This window comes from Erpetoichthys calabaricus, chromosome 17, assembly GCF_900747795.2.
Source record: "Erpetoichthys calabaricus chromosome 17, fErpCal1.3, whole genome shotgun sequence".
Lineage (NCBI taxonomy): Eukaryota > Metazoa > Chordata > Cladistia > Polypteriformes > Polypteridae > Erpetoichthys > Erpetoichthys calabaricus.
This window is the reverse complement of record NC_041410.2, coordinates 92,702,236-92,725,045: the sequence shown is the minus strand read 5'-3', so window position 1 is coordinate 92,725,045 and position 22,810 is coordinate 92,702,236. Positions and strand designations below refer to the sequence as shown.

Below are 22,810 nucleotides of genomic sequence, written 5' to 3'. Positions count from 1 at the left end.
GGTAGCGCTGCTGCCTTGCAGTTGGGAGACCTGGGGACCCGGGTTCGCTTCCCGGGTCCTCCCTGTGTGGAGTTTGCATGTTATATATCTATATCTCAAAGAATTTCAACTGCCCCAGTACGCTGAGCAGTTGTGTTAACATAAGACTCAAGGTGAAGATGAAACAGGACTGATAGGGCCATTACAGGCACAGTGGAGAAAAAAATAATGGGGCATGGCTTATCAAGTGTGCAATACACTCATCCCAAATTAATCAACGATATCATCTTATGAATAGACTGTGAAGATACAAACACCCAGCAATTCTTAGAAGATAAAGGTGTTAAGGAAGCACTAATAGAGTGGTAGTGGACCGTGGGCTTCACTGTGTCATGGTGTTAAGTTTTTTTATAGGCACAGCACCATTATTCCATAAGAAATGACATTCTTCAGTGTTTCCATGGTAGTTAACAATTGCCACAGCTTATTTTCCCTAAGAGATCATTTGAAATGAGATCCAATTAGTGGAGTTCAATGTTTGTATATAAATCTGTCATGCTCTTCAAGCCATTTACTGACCACTCTTGCCCTGTGGTTGAGGCCACTGAAACTTCAGGACAAAAATGCTATACCACAGGATAAGATTCATTCAGCAGCGCTTTGTATTTTCCTGCATGTATCTCACCTTTTAAAAGAATCAATTTACATAAACCGTGCCAGGGAGGTGCACTTCACAACATAGAAAAAAAAATCTTTCACTGTAGAAAACAAGCATTCATATCTGTAGACTTCTTTTGCATTCCTTGGTGTACTTAACATCTTGTGGAATACAATGAAAAGACGATACCTTAATTAACAAGATGACATTTTCCCTAACTAATCCATAGGCCACTGCTTGTCAGCTTTGTGTTGTTTTTATCCTCAAAAATGAATTTTCAGTTATAATTCAGGGTTTATTCACTGCACAGTATCCCAACAGTGTGCAGTTCTTGGACTGCTCTTTATTAAACTTCCTGCTCCTACCTCAGACTAACATTTTAGTTGAAGGATGTAGTTTCTTGTCTCTTTCATTTCCCTTTGCATCAATACAAGAAAAAAGCAAATTATGATTTGAAAAAAAAAATAAATCTCAATACTTGACATGTTTTGTGCATTCTTATAGTGGAGGCTCATTAAGAACAGACATGTTGAAGAGACCTTTATGCTCTTTAGTTCCTACCTAACATTGTTTAAATAATTTATTTTTTCTAGTTCAGTGCATTACCCTAATTTTAACACTTTATATATTTGTCCAGTCTATGAAACAGGGGAAAAAAAACAAACTCCCAACTCCCTCGTTATTTGTGGTTATAACCTCTTCGACTTTTTTGGTAATGCAAATGCAAATTATTATACAAAGTATACTAGACAAAGTTTATCAGTTCTATATTTCTCTACCTTGGCTCAGCATCCACTCTGACTACTATTTCTTTTTCTATTAAAAGCCTTATCAGACTTAACTTTTTTCAATTTAACCAAACACCAAACCCCTTGTGCTTTTAAGACTTCTGCTCTAGACTTGGGAACATTAAGTGTGATTTACACTTTGCAATAAATTCTTGTTCTAGTAGTTGTTATGCTGCACAAATCCAGTTTTTTTTTATCTTCCTTTAGACTCCATCTTCACTTTACTCTTCTATTTACTGAAATATTATCAATTGGCGACACATTCATGTTGGCAGAAGCCATTCTTTCAGTTCATACTCTCTAGATTTAAGATACAACTGTGTCACTGAGATCACTGTAAGTAATAAAAATTCTGCCCCCCCCCCCCCTCTTAACATACCTTTCCTCTCCCTCCATATCCCAAAACATGACTGTGTGATCTTGTTCAGCAGGGAAGAAGAGGTAAGAGTGTTTTTCGCAGTGAAGGAGGTACTTCAAAGCTGGAAAGCTAGGATCTTGCATCTGTTTTACTACTGAGTTGGCCAGTGGCCTCTAGGAGCAAGATTAAGACAAGCATCATTATGTAAAAATGTAAAAGCACACACACAGCATTGCACACATCTAGCAGTTTTTCCATCAGCTATCTTTTACTGACAGACTGCCAGCTACACGAACATCAATGATCAAACCTGCACATGTGCATTTAAAGCATCCCAAAACCACACTCCCTACATTCACAAGCCAACTTGATTTCTATTTTCACTTATCAAGAATCATAAAATGCAGTTTACTCCTGAACAGACAACATATTTCACACCAACATGTCATCATATAGTTCTATTGCTGATCACAAAACTGCTTTAAATGAATTGCAGTAGTTAACAGTATAACTGGAAAGAAATGTTTGTGTATTGTCAGAACCACTGATCACCCTGTATGGCACGCATCAGTTGAAAATGTCAATGGTAATTAAATTTAAACTATGTAATTTCAGAAGGCTAATCACAGTCCACAGTGCACTTTAATATGGCAAAAGTGATAAAGATGAGAATGTTACTTGAACCAAACTATTTTACATCATACAACACAGTGTAATACATGGTTATTTAGGGAAAAAAACAAAAACTCTTAAGCCTACCACCAACTGCCTATACATGTTTACACCATCTTGATTGTGATGCAGGAAGAAGAGAAGACCAATGCAAAAGGGGTGTCTTTATTTATATGTTCAAGCACTCTAAACTGTTGATCCTGGGACAGCAGTCTACTTCTGTAGGAAAGAATCACAAAGTGACATCACTCCTGATATGGCTGCTTGCAGTCGTATGAAAAAGTTTGGGAACCCCTCTCAGCCTGCATAATAATTGACTCTAATTTCAACAAAAAAGATAACAGTGGCATGTATTTCATTTCCTAGGAACATCTGAGTACTGTGGTGTTTTCTGAACAAAGATTTTTAGTGACGCAGTATTTAGTTGTATGAAATTAAATCAAATGTGAAAAACTGGCTGTGCACAAATGTGGGTCCCCTTGTCATTGTGGTGATTTGAATGCCTGTCACTGCTCAATGCTGATTACTTGGAACACCAAATTAGTAGGATGAGCTCGTTAAGTCTTCATAGACCGGTGTGTCCAATCACGAGATATAAAGGTATTTAAGGTGGTCAATTACAAGTTGTGCTTCCTTCCCTTTGACTCTCCTCTGAAGAGTGACAGCATGGGATCCTCAAAGCAACTCTCCAAAGATCTGAAAACAAAGATTGTTGAGTCTCCTGGTTTAGGGGAAGGCTACAAAAAGCCATCTCGGAGGTCAAAAACTGTCAGTTTCAACTGTAAGGAATGGAATCAGGAAAGGGAAGGCCACAGGCACAGTTGCTGTTAAACCCAGCAGGTCTGGCAGGCCAAGAAAAATCCAGGAGCGGCATATGAGCAGGATTGTGAGAATGATGACGGACAACCCCCAGATCACCTCCAAAGACCTGCAAGAACATCTTGCTGCAGATGGTGTATCTGTACATCGTTTTACAATTCAGCGCAATTTGCACAAAGAACATCTGTATGGCAGGGTGATGAGAAAGAAGCCCTTTCTGCACTCACACCACAAACAGAGTCGCTTGTTGTATGCCAATGCTCATTTAGACAAGCCAGACTCATTTTGGAACAAAGTGCTTTGGACTGATGAGACAAAAATTGAGTTATTTGGTCATAACAAAAAGCGCTTTGCATGGCGGAAGAAGAACATCACATTCCAAGAAAAACACCTGCTACCTACTGTCAAATTTGGTGGAGGTTCCATCATGCTGTGGGGCTGTGTGGCTAGTTCAGGGACTGGGGCCCTTGTTAAAGGCGAGGGTTGGATGAATTCAACCCAATATCAGCAAATTCTTCAGGATAATGTTCAAGCATCAGTCACAAAGTTGAAGTTCCACAGGGGTTGGATATTCCAACAAGACAATGACCCAAAACACAGTTGGAAATCTACAAAGGCATTCATGCAGAGGGAGAAGTAGAATGTTCTGGAATGGTCGTCACAGTCCCCTGACTTGAATATCATCGAAAATCTATGGGATGATTTGAAGCAGGCTGTCCATCAAACTGAACTGAACTGGAGAGATTTTGTATGAAGAATGGTGAACAATACCTCCATCCAGAATCAGACACTCATCAGAGGCTACAGGAGGACCGCGTCTAGAGGTGTTAGATTTATAAAAAGTGGCTCAACTAAGTATTGATATCATATCTCTGTTGGGGTGCCCAAATTTATGCGCCTGCCTAATTTTGTTATGATGCATATTGCATATTTTCTGTTAATCCAATAAACTTAATGTCACTGCTGAAATCCTACTGTTTCCATAAGGCATGTCAGATATTAAAAGGAAGTTGCTACTTTGAAAGCTCAGCCAATGATAAACAAAAATCCAAAGAATTCAGAGGGGCTCCCAAACTTTTTCATATGACTATGTGTTAATACTATGTCTTGACATTAGAGATGCATGTGCACAAAAATAAAGGAGGGTTTGGCAACACGCCATGACAACACAGAGTATGCAGTGGTCAAAACAGAGAACCGGTGCAAGATAAGTGGGCAGTAAGCTAGCTGGGCAGAGTTGAGCCTTTATGTGACAGGGTTCTTTGCTAGGCTGTACAGTATGTATATTAGTTATTCAGAACTGCATTTTGAGCCACTCCTTTAAATAATAGAGTGAAAGTAATAGTAAACTTCTCCTGCCCAATGGTTAGATGCCTTGTTAAGGCATTTTGTTCAGGATTACTCACAAGACTTTCACTCAGTACTATTATTAGTCTTTAAAAAGTAACAATTATTTTCCATTTGCAGGTGTTCTTCAGTTAGTAGTGTTTGCCAACTTTCTTTTTGAATGAGAGAGGCTTAAAGTCTTAATTATTGCTACTTGCAGTCCTCTCTGAAAACATAGAAAGCCAATCCTCTGAAAATAAAACCCCATGAAGTAGGCCTAAATATGTAGCTCCTTCAGTAGGAGGATCTGATATCACCAGCCTTCTGCTTTTCCTGGAAAATCCAAGTCAGTCATGATCAACCAGTAAGCATACAAATCTGCTTCTGCTATTGTAAAACAAGAAGTGAATGATGAGGAATGCAAAAAATCCCCCTTTTGAAAGAAAAAACTGTCTTTTAAAACACATACAGAATCCATTTCATGCTGGATGAACAAAAATGTATCATATAAAGTAAGTGGGTAAAAAAAAAAAAACAAACTGCTGTGTGAATGTGTGTCATTTTGAATACTGTACCCGTTTCATGATGTCAGAGGCTAGCTTTAAAGGTGATTGGCTGAAAGTGAATTATTCTGGTTTCCTCCCAGTCCAAAGAGATGCACGTTAGGTAGACTGGTAACACAAAACTGGCCCTAGTGTGTGTATGGTATATTGACCGTGTGATGGGGATTGTTCCTGCCTAGCGCCCTGTGCTTACTGGGATAGGCTCACACCCCCGTGACCCTGCTCAGGTTGAAGCAGGCTTAATTATACGGAATGGCAAATTACTGTCCTAGAATAAATGTGGCGGTGTTCCATGAATAACAAAAACCCAGTACATTACAAAGCATGCGGTTATAAGATTGCTAGATGGACTGATCCTATCATAAATACCTTTTCAGGTTTTGTATCCCAGCACTCCAGCATGAGTGCATGCAGAAAGTGGAACTGGACTTCTTCAGGGGTGCCTAGTATTGGTCTCACACCCTTGGATAACTTCTTCACAATCTGGGGTTGATGTTGATCCAAAATAGGACGGCGTCCAGACAGTAGCTCGTAAACCACCATGCCATAAGAGAACATGTCCACCTGGTAAATGGGATTGGGATATGCAGAGGAGACAAAGCATGAAAGCCACCTTTTTAAAAATGATTTATTTTTTAGAGAGGCAAATGAGAAAAAGCTTGTATGGTGTATATGAGTGACACATGTCTGATGAAGGTGGAGAACAAAACACCATTAGACAGGATTTTAGTCAAGAAGGTTCAAGTGAAGAGGAAGAGTTTTTCTGGAGAGAAAGGCAAGGGCAAAATGGACAGAAAATTGTTGTATAAACCACAGCATGCATGCGGAGGAGACATGGCTTGAGGCCATTTGAGCATTTAAGAGAAAGTTGGAAAAGACACCAAACTGCCCATTCTGCTACCACCATAAATCATTTCCATCACTGAGGTACAACTTACAGTATGGTTCCCAACAGGTACCAGTCTTAACCATGGCTTGCAGATGTCTGATTGTTAGAAGCGTAACAAGTTTGGTCAGTATGGTCAGTTACCTAACTGAGAAAGATAACCACCAGCACTCAGGAGAGAACATCACTAGCTGTGTTATTTAGCTCTTTGGAGTGTTTTTTTTTTTAGGGGCCTTGTCCACTCCTACAGTTTTGTTGTGCTTTCCACCTACCTAGGCCACTTCCATTTACATCTGCACCATGTTTCTTTCTGTCATGTACATAGCCACAAGTCAAAGACATGCTTGCTTGTTCAGTTGGGGTGCCTCATTGGCTTGGAGTGTTTCTATTTACTTGACTGTGCCTAGTAGGGTTTCAAAAATGGGATGGATGAAAACAAAAACCAGACTCTTGATTGTATGTACCAGTTCTATTTCTGGTAAATGTTCTTTTTCATGTTTAAGGTTGTGCTTACAAGTTGTGTTTGGTCTCTTAGGAAACCAGGAAGTATACAGCTCATTAATTCTTGAGACATAAGACAATACCCATTACACAAATGAGAATGTTATCTTCTTGGAATGTACCTTCTCATCGTAGACAATGCCAGGTCTGATTTCTGGTGCTTGGTAGCCAGGTGTTCCTTCTACTCCCAGTGCCCCTTCATGAAAAGACTGACGGGAAATACCATAATCGGAAAGCTTGACAATAACCGAATCTGTAACCTCCAGGGACCAGACCAGTATGTTATCAGATTTTAAATCACAGAAAATGACATTCTTTCTGTGCAGATAAGCCAGTCCTGCTGCAATCTGATAGGTCATTTTAAAGGTGAGCATGTGACCAAGAGGTATGAATGATTCTCCTGTATAAAGAAGTTGAGAAAATAAAGTTCTTTGTTAAGCTGTACTTAGAAATGTGCCAAACTGCATGCAAAGTTTCTTTCAATAGCAAATATTCATAATAAATGCATTCTCTGGCTGTTTTTTGTTCCTTAAATTGTAAAGTATTTAAATCTGAGTCAAAAAGTAAGGTACAACTATGTATATCCTGGAGTATAAGCAGGTAGGTCAGTCATTTCAGGCTCAGTACTGTAGAACTTCTACAAATTTGCAACAAGGTTTCAGTTTAGAAGTATAACAACATCTGCTTCTTCATAATGACACCTCATAATGTAATAATAAAAATAATAATTCTTTACATTAATATAGCGCTTTTCTCACTACTCAAAGCGCTCAGCAATTGCACAGGTTAAGGGCCTTGCTCAAGGGCCCAACAGAGCAGAGTCCCTATTGGGACTAACCCTAACCTTAATTTCTTGACACATGTACAAAAGGTCATTCAGGGGTAAGTTAGCCATCCATAACGCACAAGAACGATAGCTGCTGCTACAGTAATGTAGCAATCTGCTTAGCATCATAATAAGTGCAAACATCGAATGCCAACTTGCAGCATCATCTCTGCTTCTAAATCAAGTTAAAAATATCATTTGGTAAACTGCACCAAGGTACACCCCTGGGCTAAATGGCATGTAGTGGGCTAAAGGAATGTAGTTCCTTCAGTGTTCACTACACATACATTTTGTGACGTTGGTCCAGTATATTTTTTCAATTTAATTTGATTATATGTACAGTATATCCAACGTTCCCCCCCCCCCCAGATGCTAGCAATATTCAGTCTGGAATAAAAATTGTCCAATTATGCTGTTGGAAGTGGATAGTCCACCATCTTTAGAATTGACTGGATGAAGAACAAAGACAAAATTAGCTTTTAGTCCAACTGTCCTCCACTGATCTTTATGCTTTTTATATAAAGTATTTTAAATATGCAATATGTCAAATATTTTACAACATAATTAGACAAATATTTTTATACAAGAAGTCAATGTAAATCTTTTAATGTGTAAAAAGTGAAAAAAGTTTTGAAACATCAAGGTAACAACAATCTAATTACCCTGGGAAGTGTTTCTGCTTTTCTACTACATGGAATTTCTATCTTTAAAAGCAAAGGCATCTTTCTCTATCATTCATTCTATTTGATTTTTTTATACATCATTTAAGGAATACTCCACCCAAAAATATTTTTTTATGTTACTCCATGTAAGTCTGTAGTAATTGCCGATTTTTTTTTTTTTTTTTGTTTAAAAGTAATCCATGTTTTAATGCAAAATTGAGAGAAAAAAGGTTGATATACAGTAACAGAAAGAAGCCAATAATGACTAAAGCTGTATAATGGCAAACGATGTGGGAAATGAAAAATCTCCCGCTACTTGTGTCGCACAAACCACACAATGTCAGTAATCCAGTTGTATGCAAAACACATGCCTTTTTGCTAATATATTAAAATATATAATTCTGGAATAATTGCCTTTTGAACTGATGAGCCCCCTATTCACCTCATTTGTTAGTCAACAGTCCGGTCTTCATTTCAAAAAGTCACTCCCATAAGGCTATTTTTTCCAGTTAACAGTATGCATGGATTATTCTGGAAGTGTATTTAACAATATTTTAGCAGATGCATTTTGTATATTTTATTCATATGACTGGATAGCTGACATGTGGAATATGTAACATGAGTAAACTGAGATTGTTTTTTCTTTTTTCCCCAGGGACTATTTAAACATTGTTTGCCGTTATATGGCATTGGTCACTATGGCCTTCTACTATAACTTTATTTATCTTTCAGCTGCCACTACAAACTATATGGTGTAACATGGAAAAGGTGTATATATAGTTTTGGGTGGAACATTGCTTTAAGATGAAACTGGCAGAGAAAAAAAAATCAATATTGATTTTTTAAAGAATTTTTTAGCATTAACCAATAAGAATGCAGATAATTCTATTTTTTCCCCTATGGAGACAGAATAGCATTAGGAGAATTACAGCTGAAAGCTCTTACCCTTTGAGTTCTCCTCCAACACTATGTTAAGACTGCCTAAGGGAGCAAGTTCCAGGGCAAAGCAAAGGGGATGGATGCTGATGCCAATCAAAGATACGATGCAGAGATGCTGTAGAGAGTGAAGCATGCTGGCTTCCTGCCGGAACTCAGAAAAATTCCTAAGGGCTTCCATTGATTGCAAATGTTTAACCATGCTGTCTGTTACAATGTAGGAGGAACAAATATAGAAAATAAGTATTAAAAAAAACAGGCAGTACTCACCTTCTGATACCTTTACTTTACAATTATAACTCCAATAAAAATTAATTAGCACTCTAAGTGAAAAAGTAAGCTGTACTTAGGGTAATAAAACTGACAATCCTTTGTAACAGTATTCTTCCAGATAATCTAATACAGTTTGCGCAACTTAAAAACAATAAAATCTAACAGTGGCCTGGCCTGGTTGAAGTATAGGGGGTTGCCCGAGGGCACACTTACTGGTCTAAAATGCTCGGACTATGCTGCCAGGTCCATATAAAGTAGCTGCAGACATTTATTAAAACCAACTACTTTTAACATAACTGAGCTTCTTACTCAATAGGGCGTCCTCCTTGATAATATCAAAATTAAATAATAGTGCAACAGAGAGCTGCTGTAGCTACAGTATGTTGCCTCACTCCTAAAACACACTGCATGCTGGTTGCCATGTGTGCCTACATTGCTTTTTTTGTCATCATATCCTAAAAAGTAACTGCCAAGGGAAAATTGATGTTATATGCATAAATGTGCATGCAAGTGTGTGCGTGTCCTGTGATGGACTGGTGACCTATCTGGTATGGTTTCCAGTCTTATGGCAAATGCTGTTAGAGCAGGTACAAACCTCTGGATTAAGTAGGGTTAAGTACAGTGGATGAATGGCTTACACTACTGCCATCACATGCTCTATTTAGCATATAAGACAATAGTTGGCATGAAAACCAGTAGCATTTGTGTCCCCCACCCAAACCCCCCGGGACCAGAACAGCATAGGCCTGACCTACAGGACTGTCAGCCTAAAAGGTAGGCTTATCTGATCATGCTTATTAGGCCTCATATAGTATAAAGGCTGGTGATTCTAGCCCCCTGGCGTTATGACAGTGCTGAGCAGGTCATGGTCTCCTCTAATATGAAAGAATGAAAAGTTAATAAGTTTAACCTACATTTTTGTAAGTAAAATGTCAAATTTTGAAGGTCATGATGACGTTCTTTCTCCCTCAACTTTTGTCACCTCGTTCAACTGAAAACTCTTACTATCCAGAATGTGAACCTCTTATCCCTTTTGGAATTTGCCAAGGGGAGGTACAACATTCTTAAAAGACAAGTTGCTTGACAGGTGAAGAGCGGCGCTGCCTTTCAAAGGAATGTAGAGATTGCTTTACTTTATGTCCTGTACATCACAGTCATATGTCACCATGGCCTGGAGCACATTCATTTTAGTTTAAAGACAAATTCGCAAGTGAAAATTAGCTACTATTTAAATACCTTTTCCCACACCCTTGCATTCTGTCTTGATGAAAATTCCAAGTGAATCAGCCAGCTTGCGTAATCATCCCCGATAAGACACAATGTTTGAAATCTAGTCTTGATCTTTATGTTGGGGGTTGTGGTTTCACTCATTGCTAGCTTCAAGTATTTTTTCTTTTAAATAAAGTAACTCCTTTACCCACTCTATATTTTAAGAAGTTAAGACAAACCAGTTGTATTGAATTACCAAGAAGTACAACTAAGACAAATGCACTTCCTCTAGAGAGCAGCCAGGCAGTTGGAGGCACTTGTGTTTTGATGCCACCTAGGAGTGCATCTACTAGACATGAACCTTTGGTTACTCCAAAGTATACTTTGAAAGCCTTAGAAAGACTCCAGTTCCCACATGGGAGTGTTCAGGTGTGTATCTGAGTGGCTAAGTATGTCCTGCAAAGGACAGGAACCTTAACCAGGGTTGGTTTCCACTTTGCACCTGATGTTGCCAAGCTGGGCTTTGACTCGTGGAGTTCTTGAATATGCAGGTTCAGTAACTGGCCAGTTCTTCATTTACCGAGTAATAATTAGGCACATTGAATAATATAAATTTAATCAAGACCATTTAGGAAATATACAGGAAAACAAAATTTCAGTTTACAAAAACTCTATTTAGCCTTGATCAACTAGTCGTCCAGCCCTTCTCAAGGTAGGCACTCCAGCCAGGCCTTTAGTTACAGGATATCAATATCAATTATATGAGCTGCAAAAACAGTAAGCCTTTTACACATGGTGGTTTTCTAAAAAAAAAAAAAATATTGTGTATAATAAGTGTTTACATATAGTTACCTGTATTCATGTCAGAGGTTTTCTGCTTACACTTTTTAAAGTGGAATCTCTTCACAGCAACAGGTAAATCTCTGTATTTGGCCTTATAAATAATGGTCCCACTGCCGCCTTGGCCCAATATGCTGTTTTCACTCTCACTGTATTCCATTTTACTGTTGTCGAGAAACAACCTAATAAAAACAAGCAAAACACTATATCTGTTTAACTTCAAGTAGATAACTTAAAGGGAAATGTTAATTCTGGATGAACATACTCCTCCGCATGTGGGCATCTCCAATCTATTAAGTGAACTCTGCTGACTAGAAAGTCTTAGACCCTCCAAATCTTTACAGCTTCGGTCAGTTATGTATACTCAAGTTATTAACAAAGTGTGGTTCATAACATTTTCTGCAAGAACATTATTACTGGGGTTGTTCCTTTTAACAGTGAAGAAACCAGTAAATTAACAAAAAACAGTCACTCACAGACACCACCATGATCTTCTGAAAACTGCCTAGAGCATGAATAAGAATCAACGAAACCTTACTATATAATGAAGATATGCCCATTAGCAAAGCATAGAGCAAAATATTCTGGCTTTAAATTGGAAAAGAGCAAAAATCTTGCAGGATCCTGTGACAGACCTTTTCAGTTAAAAGACGAGGAATCCTTTCTTCTAGATCAATAGTAAACTCTTTACTTGTTTTACTGGAGTTTAAGCAATATTGTCAGGTGTCACTTGTTCTGAAAAAAATATGCTCAAATGTTTTTAAGTTGGAGCTTTTCGTCTGTACAATGCAAAAGCAATGCATGTTGCATGCACATATTTTACTCTAGAATAAATCCGAAGCCAAGGGCACAAGTACACCAAGTATTACATTAACTAATCCTGATGTGCTATTTAGCACTGTCCAGTTCAAAAATGTGACACTGAAGATGCATGCCCACATACAGTAGATACTGTACCTGGCAGGGAAGTCAGTCATGAAGAGTTCTGGCACTAGTTCCTGGAGAAACACTGGCACAGATGGATGGTTAGGGCAGATAATGTGCTCCATCTCTACAGCAGCAAGAACACAATCTTCCATGTTAAAATAGTGTATAGCCTTTGATTTGCTGGTGACCTCGCCTCCATCTTTGATAGCCACAGCACAGTAAGGACATGGGGCGTACTGCTCAATCAAGAGTGTGCCATCATTCTCACTAGCTCTTAAAGCTGAAATGAAAACAACAAAAAATGAATTCAAGCCATGTGGTTCAAAGTCTATACAACTTACTATATGAACACAGTGAGATTAGGCTGAGACCATAACAGTTTTTCTTCCAGAGCAATGAAAAAAACAAATACTAGTTGCCATTCAATTAGCAGGATTGGGGGAAAAAAAACATACAACTGAAGATTTTAAATTCAATATAAACTGGGACGTTTAGAGAAACCTCTGATTTGGGCGAGTATGCAAAGGTTGTAACCAGGTTCATTAAAATGTGTGGACAACTGTGTGCCTACAAAAAAACAACTTCCTAATAAGAACCTGTGGGTGTGCAGAGATATCAGAAATTTATTGACAATACACACCAATGCTTTCTGGAACACCAACTTGGAGAGATACAAGAAATGTGGGTACAAGCTAACAAAAGCAATTTAAATGGCTAAATAGCACTTTGGTGATACACTGGAGACAGAGTATGGCAGCACTAACAATTCAAACAAACTTTAAAAATGTTTACAGATAATAAAGAAACGTAATCCCATGTCGTCTTTTTTTGTCTCTCCGAAGACCTTAATGTTTTCAATTCCCACTTTATTTGTAATCGGCTCACCATTAAATTTAGGGCTAGGTGCCAACCACTGCAGCTGGATTTTAGTGTTTCCAATTTGCAGACCTCACATCATGTGTGGATTGGACGCTTAACATCCGTCATGCTGACCTTCAACAAAGGTATTTCACAGTGTAGTGTGCTGAGCCCTGTTCTGTACTCCTTTCTTCACTACCGACAGTTGCAACACCATAAAATTTCCCTGAAGATACCACCAGCAAAGCCCTGATCACAAACAATTATGAGACAACTTGTAGAAAAGAGGTCTATCTGCATACTCTGTGATGCCAGGATAGCAATCTCACCCTTAATATCAACAAAACCGTTATATCATTACAGAAGGACTTGGATAGCACACAGGCTTGGGAAGATGAAATTTAATGTCAATAAATGTAAAGTATTACACATATCAAGTAAAAATGTGAGGTTTGAATACACAATGGGCGGTCGGAAAATCGAGAGTCCACCTTATGAGAAGGATTTAGGAGTCGTAGTGGACTCTAAGCTATCGACTTCCCGACAGTGTTCAGAAGCTATTAAGAAGGCTAACAGAATGTCAGGTTATATAGCGCCTTGACGTGTGGCGTACATGTCACAGGAGGTTCTGCTCAAGCTTTATAACACACCGGTGAGGCCTCCTCTGGAGTCCTGTGTGTAGTTTTGGTCTCCAGGCTACAAAAAGGAGATAACAGCACAAGAAAAGGTCCAGAGAGGAGCGACGAGGCTGATTCAGGGCTACAGGGGATGAGTTATGAGGAAAGATTACAGTTTAAGATAAAGATTAAGAGGCGACATTATTGAAGTGTTTAAAATTATGAAGGGAATTAGTCCAGTGGATCGAGACTGTTATTTTAAAATTAGTTCATCAAGAACACAGGGACACAGTTGGAAACTTGTGAAGGGTAAATTTCACACAAACATTAGGAAGTTTTTCTTTACACAAAGAATGATAGACACATGGAATAAGCTACCAAGTAGTGTGGTAGACAGTAAGATGTTGGGGACTTTCAAAACTCGACGATGTTTTTTTTGGAAGAAATAAGTGGATAGGACTGGCGAGCTTTTCTGGGCTGAATGGCCTGTTCTCATCTAGAGTGCTCTAATGTTCTAAAATCCAAGGAGCTGGCCATTGACTTCAGAAGGCAGACAACGCTGCCATCTACATCAGAGAAGATGTTGTGGAGAGGGTGAGCAGCTTTAAATTTATTTGAGTGAACATCACTGATGAGCAAAGGTGCATGCAACTCTTTTCAGCTTTTGTCAAGAAAGTTCAATGCCTTGCTCCTTCAAATGTTGGATGAAAATTTGGATTTTTTGCACCTGTTCTCAAAAACATCTACAGGTGCATAGTGGAGTCTGTCCTTATTGGCTCCTGCTCATCTCCAGAATGTAAAGTGCCACAGAGAGCACTGAAGGTGGCCTGAATAATACTGCCTCGCAGCTCCTCCTGTTCATGACAGATAAAACACACTGTGGTATCGTATTGTAACCACTCATCTTGAATGAGTACTAATTACTGGAAGGCATCGCCAAAGACTTTTCTTTTTTTTGCAGTTGTCCCCCTTAAAACACCTAGAGAGGTAATGCAAAAAAGGCGAAGCATACGTAAGAGAAGATACTTGGCTTTGTTGAGGGGCCATGGCAATCTTCTCTATATCGTTCCACTTTTAGTATACAGTATGTGCTGTTCTTATGCATAAGGAAATACATAACTATAAATTCTAACTTGTTAAAATCTAAGTTAAAGGGATTTTTAATCATTAAAAGATACGGATTTGCACATAAAAATAAATGCATAAAATGGAATTCTCATGTCTTCTATGGTATTGTTTAATCTTGTCGATCAATATAAAATGCAGAAATTGACCCATTTTCTGAAACTACTTATTTGTACACAGTGCTGTGGGGAGCTGGAGCATAACCCATTAACACTGGGACAGGTGAGAGGACTCTGAGTGCATTAGCAGCTATCCTAACCTGCACATTTTTAGGATCTCTCTCTCTCACACACTCACACACACACACACACACACACACACACACACACACACAGTGACACAAGCTAGAAACAAGCCCACATTTAGGGTTGGGAGGCAGCAGTACCAATTAATGCACAGCGGCTGTATCCTTTACAGCATGTAATTAAGAAAAATATTTTCAAATTAAATGTAGTTAACAGTAGAAATAGAACATATTTTAATAATTATAATAATTACAATTATGCTCAAAAGTAAATTGCATCATATTTTACATTAACTAGGTTGGTCCATAATGATATGCCAATAAGAATAAAGAAAGACATCAGATTAACGTCATTCCAGTATGTCTGTTTAAACTCGAAATTCCAGTTTATTATAAATAGAATGTGACTAAAATGGGAAAAATATTAAGCCTGTATACTTTGGTATCCTTGCTCTCTCATAGAACTTAAAATGGTTTTAAATACTAATAGGTGTGTTACTGTGAACAGATTAGTACATTTTTGTTCTGCATTTTTTTTGTTTATTTTGGCCAGATGAGGGTCTATATTGAGGTCAAGTTGTTCCTTGTTTTTGTATTCCAACAGGTAGAAAATTGATGTTCATCACACCTACCAGGACTAAATTATAAATATAATCTTAGATTTGGCCAAAAGTATTGTTAAAAGTTTTGACGTTTTTAGAGTCATTCCAATTTAGGCTTCTGAACACACGTTTATTTATCCTTTCACAGTTAGCATTATTATTATGAATGTTATTAGTATGATAGAGAGAGAGCGAAAAACACACCTATGGATAGTTCCAGAAGCTTCAAAGAAACTAATGAAGATTATTAAGCCAAATGATCTATTTTCAAACTTGAATAATATGATTCATTATGTAATACCAATGTGGAGCAGCTACAATTACATTATTATTTACTCAGGGCAGGCTTTTGATCATTTATTTTTGGAAACCTGTCATTATCATGATGACTTCCATACTCTAGATTATTTATTCCTTTGTGTAGTTATGCATTTCTCTACAGGATGATTTTGAAATGTCTTGCTGCCTTAGAAAAAAATTCTAAGCCAAGCTGACACTGTACTACACACATGAGCGTGTGAAATGACATCTGCCTGAATAACTGAAGCCCAATATTTTTTTTGTTTAAGATTATATCTGTCATGGCCTTGTGATTTTATACAGGATTGAAATAAATTGAAACACAATAATAAACCGAAAGATGGAGCCCTCTAATTTCAAAGAGAGGCTAACAGAGCTTTTGTTGCATTACTGACATTATTCCAAAAAATCTTTGTGGGCCTGCTTATTTATTTTTATTATCACTTTTGAGTAAGCAGAGTGTGGTTACCATCGGTTCCAGGCTTCAAATCAGAGGTAACTTGTAGTCTGTATCTGTGTGGGGTTTGCATGGGTTTCTCCCCAGGTACTCCAGTCTACTTCCCACATCCCAAAGATGTTTACATAGTGTTAGTAGGACATTCTAAGCTAGCTATGTAGGAGTGAGTTTGGAGTGGTTTGTGTGATTGAGTGTGACCAGTGATGGACTGGCAACCACATGTAGGACTGGTTGATGAGCAGGGTAAAAAGTGGATTTACGGATTACAAGCGAACAATAGTTGCCTGCAGTGGACAGCGTCCATTTCCAGGCTTTGTGTGTGCCTTATATTACAGAAGAGCTCTGGGCCACTTGGCGCTGCCCTTAATTAGATTCAGCTGTCTCGATAACGGATTGAGACCAAGTTACCTTGAACTTCACTCATTGAATTTTTTTTTTTTTTTTTACCTTCTACTTAGAATTTTTTTTTGAAAGATTGTCAATGAAACGCCATTGTGCAGTATCCTAAATGTGGCATTCTACTCCATTTTATACTATTCTTATATTTTAATACTAGGTAGGAGTTTTAGTGATAAAAGGCTGTTAAGGAAAAAAAAATTAAGACAAATATTTCAAAAATGAGTGATTAAAACACAAATTGCCTATTAGTGTGATAAATGTCTTTATACTTTTGAGTTCTGCAGCGGGAACTGTGCACCTCACATGATAGATATATATATATATATATATATATATATATATTTTCTTAAACATGGTTTCAGGAAGTTTATTGTAATACTTAACTGACAATATGAAGTGTTCTACCTCACTGAGATGTATGCAAATGGCAAGCAGGGATTCACACATTTCCTGTTGACTATAAGTATATAATTTTCCAGCTACTTCTTAAATTTAGTCTAAGACTATAATGTCACACTAGTGTCCCTGTAAAGGTTTAATGAGATAAGCGGATCGTGTAATCCTACCACACTGCCAACGAGAACATCGCACAAAGGGATCATTTTCTTGTTGATCCCCTAATGTGGTCTACCTAATCCTGTGTATGAAATGTCCCAACACTATACTCTACGTGGGAGAAACTGGACAAAACACTCTGCCAAAGAATGAATTTGCACAAGGTCCACATTACGCATGGCAACAGAAATGTTCCGGTAGGAGCTCATTTCAACTGTGAGAAGGGCTTTAAAGTCAAAGTGCTCTTGAGCAACTTCAAGACACAGCAGGAGAGAAAAGAATGGGAAGTTAAACTGATGCTAAAACTTAATATATTATAACATGGTTAGAATTTTATGACCAGATATGAAGACTATTTACTTCTCTCTGACTAACCCAGACGGGTTTGTTTACAGATAGATCCACATTGTAAGGAAAACTCATCATAAACTTCAAAAGACAGTTATCTTATCAAAATATCTTAACTATACTGCTTACATCTTGCCTGAAGAAGGGGCCTGAGTTGCCTCGAAAGCTTGCATATTGTAATCTTTTTAGTTAGCCAATAAAAGGTGTCATTTTGCTTGGCTTTTCTATACTGCTAAATAATTTTTAGGCTGGAGAGGTCTGTTAATTTTTAACATTGAAGATGAGACACTTAAAGGTCTTGTTTGTTTCCTAGTGTACTATATATATATATATATATATATATATATATATATATATATATATATATATATAAATAGAGAGAGATAAAACACAGGGAACTCCAGTTTCTGTACTACGACTTGAAAGCTTGCATATTGTAATCTGTTCCATTAGCCAATGAAATGTGTCACTTTGTTGACTTCTCATTGCATCCATGTACAACACCCTACTACTACATACAAGGTTTAAAGACATAATTTTGCAATAAAAAAGCAGCAGGTATGTTCTTATGTCTGCTCTCTCATATTTCTCCTTTCTTGTTTGTTGAAGGTGATCCTGAATCTCACAACTAGCATACAGTCCTAACAGAAAGAGCTTTTTTCATGCATCAGGCAGAATTACAAATTCAGAACTAGGCTGGAATAAAACTGTACATGATAACCACTGTGTTTAGGTTTCTGATCACAGAATTAACTTTATTATATTCAAGATGGTGTTCCTTCCGTTTCCTAAACAAGGTACATCCACTTTTTACGTGGTGGAGGGCTGGAAGTTACTGAACTAAAAGCATGAACCTACTTTAAATAGGGCAAGTAGTCTGCAGCTGTGATAGGTTATCTGCACACTCGAGGCCATTTTAAAGTTACCAATCCATCATGTGCATATTTTTTGGCAACTGGAGAGATCCAGAGAACTCAGAAGAATAGCCTGCGCAGATACAGACAGCACCCAGGCCAGGATTAGAAGCCGAGCTCTTGCCACCGTACTGTCCCACGCTAATATTGTAATTTTACAGTATGGACTGTTCTTTGTAGTAGACTTTATCAATATACAGTACATTCGTTAACCAAATCTGAAACAATGATTTAGGGAGTCATCCTGATTTCTGTATTAGAAAAACATAAGCTGCTTGGATCCTCTCTTCAGATTATATATGGGGGGAGATTGAAAATCTATATTTACATTTATTCATAGTGGAAGTGCCTAAGGCAGGCAGTGTGGCATAAGGAAATGGATTCATATCTAAGCGCTAAATCTATCACATCATGGGACATCCAGTAAGTTTCCTCCAGTGCCTGACAGATATGGTGTTGAGTGATATAGACTGCCAGCACTGTGGATTATACCATTAATATGAAACCTCCCATAAAAGAACAAATCATGAAAAGAATCCAAAAAGAACTGTGAACAGGTGAGTCCAGTCACTAGTATTGTGCCTTAAGATAAAAAAAAAACACAAAATAAAGTAACATTTAAAAAAAGGTTGGGGAACATTTGCAGCTGAAATTAATGCCACTGTAGAGATTTAGCTTCTTGCCAATGCTGCACAATCTTTAAAATAACCAAGTACAATTTAGTGAAATTCAGCAAGAATACAAGCTTGTACATTAAATCAATAAACTAACTGGCAGCCAAGCAAAGAGTAATCAATCAAGTGCCCCGGAAAGTATCTTGGTGGACATAATTTAATGAACTTACCAGGAAACCACTGATCAATTAGAGAATTCACATGGTCAGTAATAAAGGCCATGGCAGAAAAATCTCTGGCTTCTGATTGGCAGATAATTTTGATTCCTCCACTTTTTTTCTTCTTCCAGTTGAGCTCTGATGATTCAATGCTGAGGGTATAAAAACAAAATCTCAGTAATACCGAAGTACAGTAGACAGAAGTGTAAAGGAGTAAGCTTGATATTGTAGAAATAAATAGGTCTGTAGCTGTGTATAAAGTAAGACTTTCAAGTCTTATGTTCTTTGGTAAATGTTAAGTTTTGGGTATATTAACATACAAAGTAAGTTGTTGTGTGAGTTGGAAAGATAATCAAAAAGCTCTAGGTTTAAAAATTCAACCATTTTCTCACTTTTCTTTGAAGTATACAATACTTCCTTCAAACGACATTTGCAATTTGCAAAAAAACTATGGACAAACGGAACTTACTGTACAAATAGACAGAAGGCTTATAAAGTGCAAACACACTGAACAGTCAAACGTAATATCCAATGTTGTGTATACTTTACAGTTCAAGTACTGGATCAACTACTTTTATTATATTCAAATCCTTCAGAGTTACTGAGAAACCAGATATCCGGGAGGAAAGAATAAAGGTGTCAGCCAACTCAAAGTGCACACATTATTTGATTGGGCACAAAAATAAAATACACATCTAGGCAAGTTATTTGTATATAAATCCATCCATACATCCTTTCACTTAACCCACTTAAATCTAATTTCAGGGTTGGAGGAAGCCAAGGACCTTTAACTCATTGCTTTAGGTACAAACACAACATAAGGCAGGACTGTTAGTGAGAAGTCAAGCAAAATGACACGGAGTAGAGTGTTGTACCGTGTTAGCCATAGATTGATACAGGAGAAAGTAGGGTGAAATGACACCTTTTATTAGCTAACTAAATAGATTACAAATGCAAGCTTTCGAGGCAGCTAAGGCCCCTTCATCAGGCAAGGTGTAAGGAGCACCCCACTGATGTTTACATGAAAGAACTGAAGAAACATCAAGGACCACATCAGTAGTCGAATCCCTGCGGATTCAAAACTGGGATACTTCTACATGCTCCCCAAGATCCACTGAGATGCCAATAATCTCAGGAATTGGAACACTGATGGAAAATATTTCAGGATGGCTTGAAAGCATTCTCAAACCCTTTGCCGGAAGCACACCCAGCTGTGTACAGGACACCACCCACCTCCTTAAAAAACTTGCTGCCCTAGACACCATTTCTGAGGGAGCCTTCCTTGTTACAATAGACACAAACATACCCTATGATGATGGAACTTTGGCCTGTCAGACGTACCATGCAACAACATGGCTTACAAACCGAGCCAGTGATAAACACATTGATAAAATTCATATTAACTCACAATGTGTTTTCTTTTGGTCAGGACATTTACTTACAACTAATGGGAACTGCAATGGGATGTCGTTTCGCACCCCACTACGCAAACTTATTCATGGCAAGATTAGAATAGGACTTCTTGTCAACATGTGCAATAAAACCAATGCTTTACCTTCGCAAGGTTACACCTTGTCTGATGAAGGGGTCAGAGTTGCCTCAAAAGGTTACATTTGTAATCGATGTAGTTAGCCAATAAAAGGTGTCATTTCACCCTACTTTCACCTTTTATTGGCTAACTGAAAAGATTACAAATGCAAACTTTCGAGGCAACTCGGGCCCTTTCTTCAGGCCAATAAAAGGTGTCATTTTGCTTGACTTCTCACTGCATTCATAATGGCTAACACAGTACAACACCCTAGTACGGCAGGACTATTAGTAATCAAAGGGCATTCCTACTCCTAACAGGTTCATTCCGAGCCTCCAAATTTATATAAAGAATGCATCAAAGTTCAGATGATGTGCATGATCATTACCTACCTTCACACCATGCTTGTGCACAATATATGAATAAGTTTGAATTTAAAAATTCTGCTCAACATTTACTTTACTAGTTGTAAGAGAATTCATGATATATATATATATTTATGCTACTTTATTTCAAGCCAAGGAAATGTCTTTGCTCTTTCTGTGTTCAATTTTCCAAACATTAAAACAGTAAGACAAAAAAACTCCTCAGTTACATTATGTTAAATACAACCTAATTTGGACTTTAGGTGGATATATATAGTAAATGAAATGCACTAGGGGCAAAAATGTACCCTGCATTAAAAAAAAATACTTATTTAATTTGGTATGCATACACCACAGTCAGATGTCATAGCGGAGAGTATAATCAGCAGCAGAAATGATTGAAATCTGCAAATCCTCCAAGCACTGTAATTACCTGTCAATTTGCATTAGGATGAGGGCTGATTTGTTAGTCTAATACCCATAGGAAAATTTACCTAAACACAGATTTGATACTAGACTGTGCCCAATTCTCCCAGAAAATGGCATCAGGGTTTACAAATTTATATGTTTAGTACATAGTAAAGACAAGATGGAGAGTGGAAAGAACTTCCAAGAGCTTTGGTATTCTGTCTGAGAGGTAATCAGGAACACATCTTGGACAGTGGAGTTAAAGATTGCTGAAGGACTTGGGTTAAGGTTTTAATTCCTGCAGAGTGAGGGTCATGGAAATTGTAGCAGTGAGGTTAACAGGAACCACATGACAGATGCTCTGCATGCCTTAGGACCATAACTGAGACAGCAGTGCTTTCTTATTATGCAACAGTGAAATCCAAAGACTGGTGGGCTCAGTCTTAAATAAGGCCTTTGAAACCTCGTTTTGAGAGCTTGGGACTTGGTGGATGTGGAAGGCAAGGAGGTTAAGAAGCCAGTAGATGAGGGTAAAGGTTAATGAAGAACCCGAGTAGAAGTCACATGGTTATGTAGACCCAGAAGATGTTGTTACTGACCCTCATGTTAACTTGTGGTGTTTTTCTACAATCTTGCTGACTGTGCCATCTTATGTTCTTTTAATAAACAATTTTGTGCAGACTTTAGACTGGTCGGGCCACTTTTAATAAACTGTATCAGTGGTCTTTTCTCATTCTATAAATTAGAAAATATGTCCCATCACATAGAACAAAAATGTCCACAAATGTAAAAATCAGATAAACTCTTAAAATGAAAATTGATTGGGGTTTTAGCATACACAAAACAGGCTTTGCATTTCATTTCTTGTTTGCTGAATTGATGCTTTATGATTATTTCTCATGGGCTATGGATTTCAAAACTAAACCTCTTACCCCGTCCAACCCATTAAATCAGAAAAGGAAAGTGTAATGTTTGGCCTTTGCATTAAGTCTTACATTTAAGGTATTTCTGCCCAGGTCTACCCTGTCAGTAAGG

The 22,810-nt window shown here is 37.8% G+C and overlaps 1 protein-coding gene across 2 annotated transcripts in view; it reads right to left on the bottom strand.

Moving 5' to 3' along the window:
• Window positions 1-22,810, bottom strand: part of lrrk1 (leucine-rich repeat kinase 1) — a 143,614-nt gene that overhangs the window by 9,767 nt on the left and 111,037 nt on the right. For both annotated transcript variants that reach the window (XM_028823589.2, XM_028823590.2), the window contains exons 23-29: window positions 19,487-19,626; window positions 12,254-12,503; window positions 11,309-11,478; window positions 8,984-9,181; window positions 6,673-6,950; window positions 5,533-5,727; window positions 1,805-1,956 (exon numbers count right to left, since the gene is read on the bottom strand). In XM_028823589.2, coding sequence (XP_028679422.1) covers window positions 1,805-1,956; window positions 5,533-5,727; window positions 6,673-6,950; window positions 8,984-9,181; window positions 11,309-11,478; window positions 12,254-12,503; window positions 19,487-19,626 — 1,383 coding nt within the window. The remainder of the gene's footprint in view (window positions 1-1,804; window positions 1,957-5,532; window positions 5,728-6,672; window positions 6,951-8,983; window positions 9,182-11,308; window positions 11,479-12,253; window positions 12,504-19,486; window positions 19,627-22,810) is intronic.